Here is a 14,194-nt window from a genome sequence, read left to right on the forward strand (position 1 = left end):
ACTAGAGTATAGAGTTATCCAACTCGATAATCCGATGTAAGAAAAAAGCGCCTTTTAAAAAAGTTATTTTTTTATTTATATCCTTCCTTACCTATATGTACAGATCTTATTTGATAACATAACAAAATTACGTGTTCCCTGTGTTATTGGGTTTCACGTGTTTTCTGATGAAATCTTGGAACATCGCCACATCGGCCGGCTTGTCGTCTGTAATGCAATAAAAAATACACATAAAAATTGCGCAGAAACTTTCTACTATCTTATCCAAGCAGTACAATATTCTAAATGACTATTTATTAAATGCAGAAATTGTACTAGTAAGAAAATAATCATTGTTGGAGTTTATTTAGTGTCCAAGCATGTGAATACATAAGGACACTCTATTCCGTCACTGTCATTACACGGAGGGACTGAAACTAAACACAACTGGTGACTTTTCAGGTGCAGGACGACTAGCGCCCTTACACGAAAGTTATCGACAACCTTATTACATAGGCTGCATAAATTGAATTTAAAAATTCTGCTGTTGATTTACTTACCGACTTCAGGTTGATTTTCCGTGCCCTCTTCGTCACTGGAGCTCTCGTTTGCTGGGTGTTTCAGATACATGTCGTTCAGCTCACGACCACTTGACACTTCTTCTATTAACTTCTTTTTATCTATCACTGTGTCATCTGGACCTAGAATTATAAGTTGATATAAGCTAAATGAAAAGCAAGCTTTGATATTTTAATATCTAGGTACTGTAAACATATTTTACTTGCATACATTTATAGTTCAATATTCATTCATTTACCTTTATTTTTCAATTCTTCTTCTTTACGTTTCTCTTCCTCTAATTTTTCAGCACGCATTTTAAGCCAATCTGCTTTGTATTCTCTGAAATAACAAGTTATAAAATGTTAAATTTTAATTTGATTTTTTTTTTTCAAATATTTATGATACATAATATATGATATATATACGAGAAGGCTACTTACTTTTCATATTCTTCTGCAGCTTCATCAACCAATTTGAAGAATTCGTCTAAACCCTGCAAACATAAATAATTAATACTCATCAGTCAAGGACAACTTCTAAAATTCATTTTAATTTTCTTATACAATGAAAGTGTTAAATATTACTAACTTGTCCAGTATGAGCACTGACTCCACAGCATTTAAGATCAGCATAGAATGTGTCAAGTGCGAGCGCCATAGATCTTGTCAGATTGTCGATGTAAGTGTTGCCACCCTCCGTCTCACCAGCGCCCTCTGCGTCCAGCGCTTCTTGAAACGCTTCAAAGTCACGCATCCAATCTACTGCATATGTGTTGTCTACTACATCAGTCTGTTAAAAAAAATATTTTCAGATTTAACTTACTCTGGTAACATGCATTATAAATTGCAACAGACACTCATTCTCAGGCCTAAAATGCAGGTGTGTTTGTTAGTTAAAACCTTTGCTAGGGCAAGTATTTTGGCATCAATTAAAATTAGCATTAGCATAGCCTGTTTAAAAATTACGAATTTTCAATTAGGTCAAGTAAAATTCGTCAAGTTACCCCTTCAAGTCTGTACTGGAACTAAAGTACACACAAAAGCGGTGAAAAAAACTGGTAGCAGTGGCTTACCAACCAAAATTACTATATTAAAAAACATATCTCACCTTATTCATCACCACAATGAACGGCAGCCTGGTCTTGTACAATATAGAGCAAGCATACAACATGTTTGACATGAATGTGACGGGTGATACACTGCGGACTGTGTCCATCACGTACACAACTACAGTCGGACATGATGACGCCAATGCCTCTGTGACTATAGTGCCTGATGCTGACCATGTGAACACTTCTATTTGACCTGAGGAATAACAAGAAATTAGATTAATTGGTGGCCTTGATTCATGTAATAAAAATAATTAAAATTTTCATAGCTACGATTGCATAATGTTATGCATCAATTATTGGTATGTCAACAAGGACAATATGATTTAATATATCAACCAAATTAAATCTATACTAATATTATAAAGCTGAAGAGTTTGTTTGTTTGAACGTGCTAATCTCGGGAACTACTGGTCCGATTTGAAAAATTCTTTCAGTGTTAGATAGCCCATTTATCGAGGAAGGCTATAGGCTATATATCATCACGCTACGACCAATAGGAGCAGAGTACCAGTGAAAAATGTTACAAAAACGGGGAAAATTATGATTCTCTTATGTGACGCAAGCGAAGTTGCGCGGGTCAGCTAGTAGATACTAATTTAAATAGTTTTTCATTAGGTAAAACTTCAAAGTTAAAGTAAGTTAAGTCAAACTAAGGTAACTTTTAATTTAATACCTTAGAGTATACTTTTGTCTCTGTTTTATAGGTTAAAATTCTATCATAAACTTACCAGGTGTATCAATGATACAGTATTTATGTTTCTTGCCCGCCTTTTCAATGAGATCCACAACTTGTCCAAACTTTGTTGAGAACAGATTCAAGGCTGTCACAATACCACCATTAGGTCCCAATCCATACTGTTTCATTACTTCTTTGTAGTTTACTGTGTCTCTTATGTCTGTAAATATAACTTAGCTTTTTTCTAAAGCACTTATATGAGCGTGAAATAATACACGGCATAATCACAGAGAATTAGATAATTAATACCATATAAAATGAGATAAGTACATATTATAAAGCATTTTCATACTATGACCAATGCCCATAATAGACTAAAGTAATAAGATCGTGACTTAGAATAAAACTTTCGTGACAAATTACGCACCTATGTTGGCTGGATAAGGCACTTCTCTACACGCCGGATCCAAGTTAATAAGATACGGTCTGGCGTTATCCACAACTTTTCCGGCCAGTCTCCTTGTAAAGGAGGTCTTTCCAGCACCTGCCATACCTTGAAACACACCGAATTATTAGTTTTTCGACGTTATGCTGAATCAGTTTGGTAGAAAAACAATAACACGAATTCCTAACCTAAAATGATCAAACATATCGGTTTCCTCGAATCTTCCTCCATTGCTACGGGTTTATTATCACTTGTAGACGTTGCCATGTTTTGTGTGATGCTCAATTTTGTATATTTAATTTCACTTTCAGTTCCCGAGTAAAATAAAACAATTTGTTTCCATGTAACGATAACGAGTATGAAACACGAAAAGTGACATTTGAGTTTTGACATTGACGTTTAATAGAGATGGGCGAAAGCCATTAGCTTGACTAAAAATACGTCAACTATAAATAAAATAATAAAATTGAGTCGACTAAATATCCATATATTATTTCCTCGTTTAACACGATTAATCATCAATGGAGAAGATAGAATAATTTCTTGAATATTAGTACATTTGAATGAAGTTCTTTAATTTGTAATGATTTAAAAAATAAATTTCTAATAAAAAACAAGACACATTTTGTACTCATGATAGGCACTTTATTTCTTTGCTTAGTCAAGTATTTACATATGTACAGTTAACACTAATTTAGAGAACAAGTTTCATTTAACTTTCTTTTTCGAGATTTAAAAACATTATTGGGTACATGTGGCCGAGTTTGGAGATTCTCTTCTGTATGATCAATCTTAGGGTATCTGTGTATGTGGCGGGCGGTTTGCACGAAGATGGGTCGCGCCAATGGAGGCCTGCATAAAATAAAAAAAAGATTAAGAACAATAATGTAAGAATACCGAAATCATATGAAGTATAAATCAAAACCATGTTTACCGGTAGCATCACAAGTAAATAGCGCTGGCGAAGGCACATGATCTCTTGTGTAGTTCCACAAACAATCGCGGAGAACTTGTACAATCTGTAAAAGACAAAATAAAATAACAAACATCACATCGGTTCGACTAATTAAAATAGAATGATGTACGAAAAATAAATTTCTCTAAAAAAACCATGAGTTGGAAGAATACGTACCTCACTGGCTGTAAGTTCAGGCGCCAATTCAAGCATATGGCTGAGTGGATGCGGTAATAATTGACCCAACGTCATCGTGGAGAGCAATTCCGTTAAGGCCACACGCTCCCTCGCCATCTCTGCCGACTGGGTGTGACGGTCTATAACAGAATAATAATTTATTATTACCAGTTTTTTTTCCATCAATTTAGATCGCCGATTAAGTGATCGGTCGATAGCAGGGTCATGCCAGTAGGCTGTAACAACGGCAGCTGAGTAGTCGTCGTGTGCCGGGTGCAAGTACTGACCGAGGTAAGCCCGCAGGCGGTGCAGCAGCGTGGCGGCGGTGGCCCGCAGCAGCGCGGAGGCCAGGCACAGCGCGGGGCGCGCGCCGGCCGCCCGCCGCAGCGCCGCGCGCGCCACGGCGCAGCTCTCCAGCGCGCCGCGCATGTACAGCTCGCGCTCGATGCTCACTTGCTGCCGGGTACCAATAATAATGATAGACAACGTAAAATTATAGTATCTAAGGCCTGAAACTGCGATATGCGAAGGCCCACGCGGTCCCATACAAAATTTGTCAAACGCGGTCGTCCGCTCGGACACCCGTCGCGGCGAGCCGAGCACCGTGCGTTCACCGTGAACTAGCAACACTGCGTTTGATCCAATCGCCGCAACGGGCCCCGTTGCGGTCGCACGGACGTGAGCACGTACGTGTTTAGGGAACATTCGCTTTACGCAGTTTCAAGCTCGAGTGCTCGGCCAGACTGACCACGCGGGTGCGGGAACGCACGCCCGCTTGTCCACTACGGACGCTACGATAAAATTTCATATGTTTAAGTACGTCGCGCCGGATCCGCGCCCGCACCCACATGTTCAGTCAAGCCAAGCCCTTAAATTAACTATTACTACACTATACAACTATTCAAAATTAAAATTCCAAGAGGATAAACACTTTAAACCACCAAACAAAACCAATCTTCATTTCTTTTTATTGCAAACATTTGTAATAAAAGACAGCCTAACTTTTAAATGTAACTTATTCTTAGTTTTATACTTAAAAAAAGAAAAAAAAAGTAATGTGAATTACCTTGGTAAAATCTTCATCAGGCCAAGGCAGACCGTTGTACATGACGTCGGGGGACACCAACTCGACTAAAAGTAACGATATTGATGTCGCGCCTTCTACTACACCACTGTTGCCATCCTAAAATAAATGGTAAGAAAAAAGTAGTTTCTGCTCTCACTTTTCTTTTCTTATACTATTTCCCAATAACAAATAAACATACATAATTTTTAATGTCTATTTGCTTTACAAACGTTTATTTAGAACTTATTTATGTGAATGATTACATACAAACAGAAATGATAAGAGTTACAATAACATATTCGACTTTTAGTAGATTATATTCCATGCTAACGTAACTAATACAAAAAAAAACACATCATTATAACATTATAATATTACATTTAAAAACAATACAAACAAGCAAAGTGCGAACCAAAATAAATTTCTACAAAATCCATTTTTCGTTAAAGAGTAAAATAACATCCATGCTCAAAAACGTTTAATAATATTAGTAGGAAAGTAGGAATAGCGAGGAATACATCAAAACTAAAATTGATCGCCTGACATTGAGTATAAAATTTCATTCTCGCTATCACTCTCGATCGCTTCCTACGTCTGTCCACTTAGATTTTAAAACTACGCAACGCATTTTGATACCGCTTTTTTAATAGATATAGTGATTAAAGAGACGGCTTATGTGTAAAAGTAGTAAAATAACTGTTTATTACATTTATTGAGGGCATGCAAAGTCCCCAACCCGCACTTGGCCAGCGTGGTGAACTCAAGACCTAAACCCTCCCTCATTACGGGAGGACACCCTTGCCCAGGAGTGGGACAGTAATGGGTTTAATTTATTTATAACTGTTTAAGCCGTGGCGGGCCGCTAGTTATTATACAAAACCAAAATCCCAAAAAGCAGCAAAACAAAACAAAAACGGTTGTTGTACTTACGCTTACCATGCAAGACATGAGCGCGCCCATCAACAACTCGTTGTTGGTCGTTAGTATGGGCGGTATGTCGTTGGCGTCCAGCTCGCTTTGCTTGCGAACTCCTTTACCGATGATGCCCGCGTGGAACACCGATGTGTGACTTTGTGTTAATTGCGTTATTGGGCCCTGGGAAAGAGAAAAATATACTATAATAATTTATTAATATATATAGAATATGTAACGTTTTCTTTCGTCCTTTCGGTTGGTATTTTTTGCTAAATGATGAAACAAATTTATATTGATAGACCTTGTTGTATGATATTTGTGAAATAAAACACTTTTTAAGCGTGTTCCGGGTTTTAAATGACATCATTTCTAATTTTATCATAATTAAATGCTTCTGCCCTTTTGTGGTGTCACTTTTACTAGGTATTTCTATGATTCCAAATCTAAACTACTTTGCTAGTTAATCTTTTAATTGGCGGAATCTCAAAAGAAAGAAGAGCGCGAAAATGTATGCCCATAAATATAGATTTAGTCTTCCTTCATACAACCCCCAACCCGCACTTGGCCAGCGTGGAGGACTCATTAAGGGAGGAGACCCTTGCCCGGCAGTGGGACATTAATGGGTTAAATTTATTTATTTATTATTCCTTCATACAATCTACGTCAAAGCCAAAGTTACTTATACTTACATGTTTCTGATTCAAATGCAGCAACAAATCATCGTTGGTCCAGTCTTTAGCCGCCGCTAAAGTATTAGCGATCACTGGTCGGCTACCAAAGGCGGCATCTTCACGGAACATGGCCGTTTCTAACAGTTCTCTCAGCGCGAGAGATCGAGCCAGTTTACTGTGGAGACACAGCTTGCGGAGCAGACGACACGCTGTCGCTACTGAACGGAGTTTCTCCATTGTATCTAGGAATAAAAAAATAATGTTATTTGATAATTTTATTTAACAATTTTATCAGTGACTAGCTGACCCGCGCAATTCTGCTCACCCTTTCTTGTTTTTATTTAATACCGCGCATTTTCAAATTTATTCACCTTTTACACCTTCTCTGGACTTTCACAAATAATTCAAGACCAAAATTAGCTAAATCGGTCCAGCCTTTTACGAGTTTTAGCGAGACTAACGAACAGCAAATTTTATTTATTAAATTTATTCACAGTCATTATTTAAGTGTCAGATACCTGCTAAGTGCTAAAGATTAGAAAATGTATGATTTCAAAATTACCTCTGAAAAGCTATTTTAGAGAGGTGAAATAAGAACGTAAAAAAAATATTTTGAATTAGTTTTTTGGGGTACTCTAGGCACGGAAAAGGCAAGTTTCTATTTCAATATCCATAGCTGGTCTAAAGTAAAAGTATTACCTTTGATATGTAAACATCTGAAGAAGTACTTGACGGTTGCTTGCACCACTTTCAGAATAACTTCGACGCTCGGAGGAGGCGCTTTCGTTCCTGACATGTCCACTCTGTCTAAAACCTGCGATAACAATAATTATAAATTAAAAATTGAAAAATCCCCCGATTTTATACACTTTTTTTCATACTTTTTATAGATTGGCTAGTTAGGTTAAGCCGTTCTAATATTCCCACCACCAACTTTCTCATCATACGAAGCTATTTGAGACCCCATCCGAGTAAATTTCTTCTCCTCTCCTCAATTTCACCCCCTACAACTTTTTAACGGCTCAACCGATTTTCATGAAACATGTCTAAGAACACTCGCATATAAGTAACCTTTAATACAAAAAAAAACTATATTGAAATCACTGCATCTGTTCAGGAAGTTATGATGCCACAGACAGAGACAGACAGACAGACACGTCAAACTTATACCACCCCTCTTTTTATGTCGGGGATTAGTAAAAAACTTAATTAAAAAATTTATTAAGACTATTTTTATCGAAAACTAATATAAGGGTAAGACTATTATCGTAAAACACTTAGGACAAAGAGCTTTACAGTGCGGAGTACGAACCTCAGCGAGCGCGTGGCAGGTGGGCATCTCGGGCAGCGCGGCCATGGTGGCGGCGGGGCGCGCGCGCAGCAGCGAGACGCGCTCCTGCAGCGCGCCGCCCACGCGGTACAGGTTGGCCTCCACGGCGCGACCGATGGGCCGCGTGCGCAGGTGCGGCACGCGCCCCGAGCTCTCCCATCTACGCGACATTTGAAATTATACTAGTGACCACTGACCAGGCTTCGTACAAGTTAATAAGTTATTTTACACAAAACCCTCCTTTTTTTTCGTCAGAAAAATGCATTACTGCATTTCCTGCTCCAGGGAGGAAGCGGGGGTCTGTCGGGCTCTCCCGCCGGCAAAGCGTTCCGGCTTTTGGAATTTGGGCATACCGACTAAAAACCTGACAGTGTGCCTTCGACAGTCACCATAAAGTGGCCAGGACGCGGTACCTCCAATTGGATACTCCGCGTCAACACAACACCCTCGTAAACAATCGCTTTGTCCATTGTTGAAAACCACATGAAAATCTGATTACCACATTTTATTTATCGCGAACGGGCAGACGGACGCCTCTGTCGTATCGACATAAAATGTAAAGCTTCCTGCGACACGGAACGCATTCACGTTGCGGGTGCCGTATTATATGTATTTGTCTGTTTGTTCCCAGTACAATTAATATTCACCTTTACAGCACACGTTAAATAAAGAATGATAAAATAAAAAAGAGCACTACGAAACCAATAACATAGTTGCTTCATTAAATAAATCTTGCTAGCTCTTCTCAAAAGGCCTTCCCCTTTCCGAGCTAGTGGTAGATTCAGTAATTGTGACGACTATCATAAATATCAATATTTAACCTAAATGAATAAATGATTTGAATTTGATTGAAATAAAAAATGTTACAAATCTTATCACGATGGTCACTCACCTCAACAACTTAATAATATTCAAACAAAAGTGATGCAAATAGGTCTTCTGTTCGCTAGCCAGTGTTCCTTCAATGAAGTAATTCTTTATTTCATTGTCAGCCAACATAGCATCTCTTAGGGCATACTCTACGCCCGTTTTGATAAAATTCTGGTATCTCTCAGTGTCCATACTTATGTCCGGTGAATCACTTGGCACATGCATCGTTATAGTGCCAGATATTATACGAACTAGTAAAGCTAGGGTGCAGTCATCGCGGGAATACTGCAGTAGATAGCTGATCGTGCTTACGAACTCTGATGGGAGATTGTAACCTGAAAATAAAATAGTTTTTAATGATTTGTTTTGAGGTTTCGCCTGTAATAAATATGCATAAACAAATACGTTAACAGTTGGTTTAATAACAATTGATTTGAATTTATTGATATGAAACGATAGAAAATAGGCTCTAAAAATATACAAGGCACACCAAATAATCAATGTCAATATAGAGTAAGTTTCAACGATTGACTGTTTTTTGTACCAAACGTACTGAGTTAGTTCTTAATATGTTATGGATTCAAGAAATCTTTTTTTATGTTAACAGTGTTAACAATAATAATAAATTATCCAGACAAATTTGCAGTACAACGAAAATGCAAATACAAAATAATATAAAGTTAAGTTAATAATGAAATAGGTATTTATCTGTTTTTCAAATAAAAAGCTAAATCACTATTGTCAAGAAAAAAATTGGAATGTTAAATTAATAATACTTACTGACTACAATAAGTATTCTAGCAAGTGAATACTTCTCCAACTGGTTTCCATCTAACAGTTTATCTCTCACAATGTTTATTTCTTCAGCGGCGCTCGTGATCAAAGGTATCGTTTTCTCCGGGTATAAACTCTCGTATTCCAACTTTTGAAGCAAGTATTCTGTAAAAAAGTAACCCTCTTATTTATAAACACACTATAAAACTATTTTAGTTAAAAAACTACTAAAATGTGTCTTCTCTTTTTCATTTCGCTAAGGAGTGGAAGAAACAAAATTCTTTATAAGCCTTTTATAACTTAGTATATTTTTATAAATAAGAGGGTAAGTGATTATTTTTTACAGACCACTAGTAGGTGGAATTTTGTTTGCAAAAAAACAGCATGACGTTATTAGGCTGATGTTCTGTGTCCAATTTTTTACAATTTGTTCGATTGGTGGGCAAAGTAAGGCTATGGAGAAGCTATCTATTTCCCGGCTTGCGTCAGTGGTTCTTTATTTCAAAAAACCACCTCGAAGAATTAAAGAAACCAAATTTGTAAAGGCGAAATATGTGAAACTTTACTGTAAATAAGATCTCTGGATTACGTTTGTTGCAATTAATAAGTTAGATTTTTTTTAATTTGATTGTTTTCGAAGCGAATATTCACATCAAGACGCCGTATCGGCGGGTCTAGAGTTTCATGTTTGACGATAATATTTCCTTACAAACAAAAATGAAAAGTAATTGTCAATGACCTATTCTCGGTACAGGTGTCGTCGGAATCGTTAATAATTCTCACTGTAATACTCACCGAGCAACTGTCTACAGAACACATTGGTAAGTGCGTGTCGCAGCAGTAGCAGTAGACAGCGGACATCAGCCCGCAGGAGCAACGACACGAGCGCGGCCGGCGTCACGTCCGACCACGCGGACGAGTTCAACTGAGTGCTGCACACTATGCATAGGCGCTTCATTACCTCGTCCGTCACTGCGGGAGAGAAAATAAAACATTTTCATTAAAATTTTGCAAGTCCAAAAGTATAGTACTAAAATGCACAATGGGTCTTAGTGATGCAACTCAACTGAAGAGTCAAATCTATATTATAAAGCTGACGAGTTTGTTTGTTTGTTTGAACACGCTAATCTCAGGATCTACTGGTCCGCTTTGAAAAATTCTTTCAGTGTTAGATAGCCCATTTATCGAGGAAGGCTATAGGCTATATATCATCACGCTACGACCAATACGAGCTGAGTACCAGTAGAAAATGTTACAAAAACGGGGAAAGTTATTACCCATTTCATCTTATGTGACGCAAACGAAGTTGCGCGGGTCACAGCTATTCAATAAAATTTAGCAAGTCCAAAAGCATAATACTAAAATACACAATGAGTCTTAATTATGCAACTCAATTGAAGAGTCAAATAATAAATAAGGTGTCGTAACCTTAATTTTTTTTTTTCACCGCGCCTCTTTCAATACATGTATATAATAAATGTACAAGCTGCGATAGTTTAAAGACGTTAATGCCAGTCGTATTTGGTTTACCAATTTCAAATTTCAAAGCCGACTCCAACATAGTTTGTAACAAAGGCTAAGCTAAATATAATTTCACTGTAAAAGCTGTCATCTGAAGTTTACAAATGAGCCCCATTCAGACAATAAATAGATTAGTCATATTTTACATAAAAAATCGTCGAAATAAGTGTCTTTCTACCTGATCAACGGCTAGTATCAGTGGTATAATATTCTTTAGTTATATAAACAGTCAGAACAATTGTGTTCTACTTACACGTCTGTTCAATGTCTTGAGTGAGAGCTTTCAATACAATGTCTGATTTAGATGCTAATGTAAGTAAGTATGGTATAACATCTCTTTTCTTCTCAGGCTTACTGTCCTCTCTTATTGCTTCCTGAAACAAATAGCATGTTATTATTCTAAATTAATAAATACTAACTATAATTATAGAACATTTACTATTTGCAACACAAACATTATTACTTAATTTACATATCTATCATATGGCTGATTTCTATTAAACTAGCCACCACGGCCGAATGTTGGCTAGGAGGACATTATACTATGTACCTACATAATAAACCTTGAGTGAAAATCCTAATCCTGGATAAACATACATAGAAAAAAATAGATTTAGTAAAATAAAACTCACATGAAACAAATCAAGCAGTGCCACTCGAACATGGTGTGTAGCAGGAGGATGGTTTGCTAGATGTGCGAGTACGGCGCGAGCAGCTTCAGCGCCGAGCTGTAGGGCCCGAGGAGCAACTAATGCCGGCTCCGCCCTGCCCACCCATCCTACTGCCCAGGAACATGCCCAGGATCCTGAAATAAAAGAAAAAAAGAGAATAAATGTGCCTCTGTTTCACTTAGCAAACTTGTGAAAGTCAAATTAATCTATTGCACTGTAGAGATAAATAAGTGTTGACTTGTTAAATTTGACTACAAATGTATGCAAAAATATGTCGTATTGTAAGTAAGCTATATTTATCAGATAGATTATATCTAAAGGCGGTGAAACCCACCATAATTATTTATTTGATTGATTTAATCATTAATTTCATGATACACAGTTAAACTCAAACATCACCAAGTTGTTGATGTTGTAACAAATACAAACACAATCTTTTAAATTCAAGGTCTAAATTGTATATTAACTATTTAATGCCCAATAATATTGCATGTAACATATAATTTACCTAGCATCATGTCTATGCATTTAGCTCTCTCCTCCGAGTTAAGTAAAGTCAAGTTTTGTGTAGTAATATCTAGCAAAATCCTAACTGGATCAGCATTTTGAAGAGCTGTGTCTGTGAACAAAACAAACAACAATGTTAATACTTATAAATAATCGATAAATTTTCCTAAGAAAAAGAAAAGTTTAAACTTTATTCTATAAGCTAAAACATATTATTATATAACATGCATATTGGAGCAAGTAATTATTATAATGCTTCAATATGAAAATAAAACATAATACTTACTTTAAAAACACAAGTAAAAATATGCTCTTTTTGAAACTAAACTTTATCATACTCATCAGTATATGAACACTTAAAAGGCTTGTTATATCCCCAAAGCTCGAAACTGTCTTTCATTTCCCCCAGAAAACAAAATGACTTTCTGAAAAACTCAATGGAAACATCTAATAATATACTTACTTGGCACATTTGACTTTTTAGTAGCAATGTCCATGATTAAATTGATGCACCATGGAGCGATGAATGGAGCCCATGACTGTCCAAGACTACAGAGCTCTGGTCCAATCATACTCACACTTTCTAGGGAACCATTACCCATATCAGCCTGAAATATGAACAACATGTTACTTGACTCTCACAAAAACCCAAACATTAAGATGTATACAGCTAATAAGGTTGAATGTGAATTGAGCTCCATAGCTACGACCACAGCAAGTGTAACCTACCAAAGTAAAATGCGTGGTCGCGTTTATTCCTGTATCTCATTATATATATTAAACATGCAACGCGACAGTTTAAACGTTAAAAGTTATGATAATAAGTTGCATTATAAAGTTCTACTCAGAGTTATTGGTGCACTGTACCCACTAAGCCAGAAGAAGAACAAATTTGCTGGCCAATCATCTGCAGCTAGCAAAGTTGTTATCTTGCTAAAACTTAGTCAATAACTTAACCTTAATATCGCGGCGCAAACACTGCTAAAGCCGACTGTATGTAAATAAATAAGTACCTCGTAGTCGTTCTGACTGATTGACACATTCACAGCATCGTGGAAGACCATAGCGAAGTATTCCAACACGGCATCTCTTGCCGCCGGGAAGTTCTTCAGAAGGTTTATACCAGTCTTCGTCAGTTCTGGCGCGTTTTGAGCGTTACGTCTCGATACACCATATATAAAATTGTTCAGATCGGCAGATAATGCCGTGGTTTTGCTTTGAGGATTCATTTCTATTCACTGGCAAATCATATATTAGTTTAGGAGGAAAATAAACAACCCGTAGCGGACGCAACAACGACGGGATAAGAAATGACATTAATATGACAGTGACGTTTGTGACATATCGTATCGTGTACCTATCGTGTCAAGGCTAAATGACAGACCTTTTTAAATTTTAAGTTTAGCTGCATAGATTAATTTTTCAGAATTATTTATTTCGGAAAGCCACGCCATTACAATATATTATTTGCCTCCTTGGAGTAAATATGTAGTTATTACCTTCATATAATATGTGTGTGTAAAATAAAACTCAGTCTTGTTCAAGTTACGGGTATAATTTAAAATTCGTTTTGATTTCGTATATAAACACAGTTGCTAATTTTTGTACAAGAGTTCAGACTCAGACTATAGTCCATTTCATTTAGGATCGGTACGGTACATTGAATGTGTTCCATCCAATACACTCATACTACTTTCAACATATCAGATAAATATATATTTTTTTAAACTATTACTAATTAATTACCAAAGCAAACAATAACGCTTGATTATATTTAAATCATATTTAAAACATGCGTATTACATAATGAATAAATAAAAAAAGCCACTGAAAAAACAATAACCTAAAATTAGATAGGTAGGTACATGAAACGAAACGTTCAGTACTAGGGATTGAAACGTAGTACCTACCTACTTGTTAAAAATAATAAATCGTTTTGGCCATCTTGTGAATCGCGTCGTTGTT

At 36.7% G+C, this 14,194-nt stretch overlaps 2 protein-coding genes across 3 annotated transcripts; both read right to left on the reverse strand.

The window, feature by feature from the left end:
- Window positions 1-52: 52 nt before the first annotated feature.
- Window positions 53-3,157, reverse strand: LOC142972799 (GPN-loop GTPase 1). The gene is made up of 9 exons (XM_076114097.1): window positions 2,961-3,157; window positions 2,755-2,880; window positions 2,380-2,547; window positions 1,648-1,844; window positions 1,129-1,329; window positions 981-1,033; window positions 797-879; window positions 540-680; window positions 53-207 (listed from the first exon to the last, which is right to left on the reverse strand). The coding sequence occupies exons 1-9, from the start codon at window positions 3,037-3,039 to the stop codon at window positions 128-130; spliced, it is 1,128 nt and encodes a 375-aa protein (XP_075970212.1). The 5' UTR covers window positions 3,040-3,157; the 3' UTR covers window positions 53-127.
- A 236-nt stretch (window positions 3,158-3,393) lies between these two features.
- On the reverse strand, window positions 3,394-13,537 carry omd (integrator complex subunit 5 omd). Of its 2 annotated transcripts, none has more exons than XM_076114104.1 (17): window positions 13,243-13,537; window positions 12,693-12,837; window positions 12,231-12,341; window positions 11,684-11,856; window positions 11,305-11,425; window positions 10,326-10,502; window positions 9,537-9,695; window positions 8,779-9,091; window positions 7,869-8,046; window positions 7,256-7,370; window positions 6,575-6,798; window positions 5,907-6,065; window positions 4,971-5,087; window positions 4,192-4,360; window positions 3,905-4,044; window positions 3,707-3,791; window positions 3,394-3,624 (listed from the first exon to the last, which is right to left on the reverse strand). In XM_076114104.1, the coding sequence occupies exons 1-17, from the start codon at window positions 13,456-13,458 to the stop codon at window positions 3,485-3,487; spliced, it is 2,742 nt and encodes a 913-aa protein (XP_075970219.1). In that variant the 5' UTR covers window positions 13,459-13,537; the 3' UTR covers window positions 3,394-3,484. The 2 variants fall into 2 exon arrangements, with proteins under 2 accessions (XP_075970219.1, XP_075970218.1); XM_076114103.1 differs by having other exon boundaries at window positions 5,901-6,065.
- Between the last annotated feature and the right edge of the window lie 657 nt (window positions 13,538-14,194).

This window comes from Anticarsia gemmatalis, chromosome 5 (genome assembly GCF_050436995.1).
Source record: "Anticarsia gemmatalis isolate Benzon Research Colony breed Stoneville strain chromosome 5, ilAntGemm2 primary, whole genome shotgun sequence".
NCBI classification, from domain to species: domain Eukaryota; kingdom Metazoa; phylum Arthropoda; class Insecta; order Lepidoptera; family Erebidae; genus Anticarsia; species Anticarsia gemmatalis.

Coding starts and splice junctions, on each gene's coding strand:
- LOC142972799 (XM_076114097.1), bottom strand. CDS start 3,039: ATGGCAACGTCTACAAGTGATAATAAACCCGTAGCAATGGAGGAAGAT. Junction 1,845..2,379: donor CTGTATCATTGATACACCTG/GTAAGTTTATGA, acceptor GTTATTCCTCAG/GTCAAATAGAAGTGTTCACA. Junction 880..980: donor GCTGCAGAAGAATATGAAAA/GTAAGTAGCCTT, acceptor TTGTTATTTCAG/AGAATACAAAGCAGATTGGC.
- omd (XM_076114103.1), bottom strand. CDS start 13,458: ATGAATCCTCAAAGCAAAACCACGGCATTATCTGCCGATCTGAACAAT. Junction 10,503..11,304: donor TCAAGACATTGAACAGACGT/GTAAGTAGAACA, acceptor TCTCTCCCGCAG/TGACGGACGAGGTAATGAAG. Junction 3,792..3,904: donor CTGAACTTACAGCCAGTGAG/GTACGTATTCTT, acceptor TGTCTTTTACAG/ATTGTACAAGTTCTCCGCGA.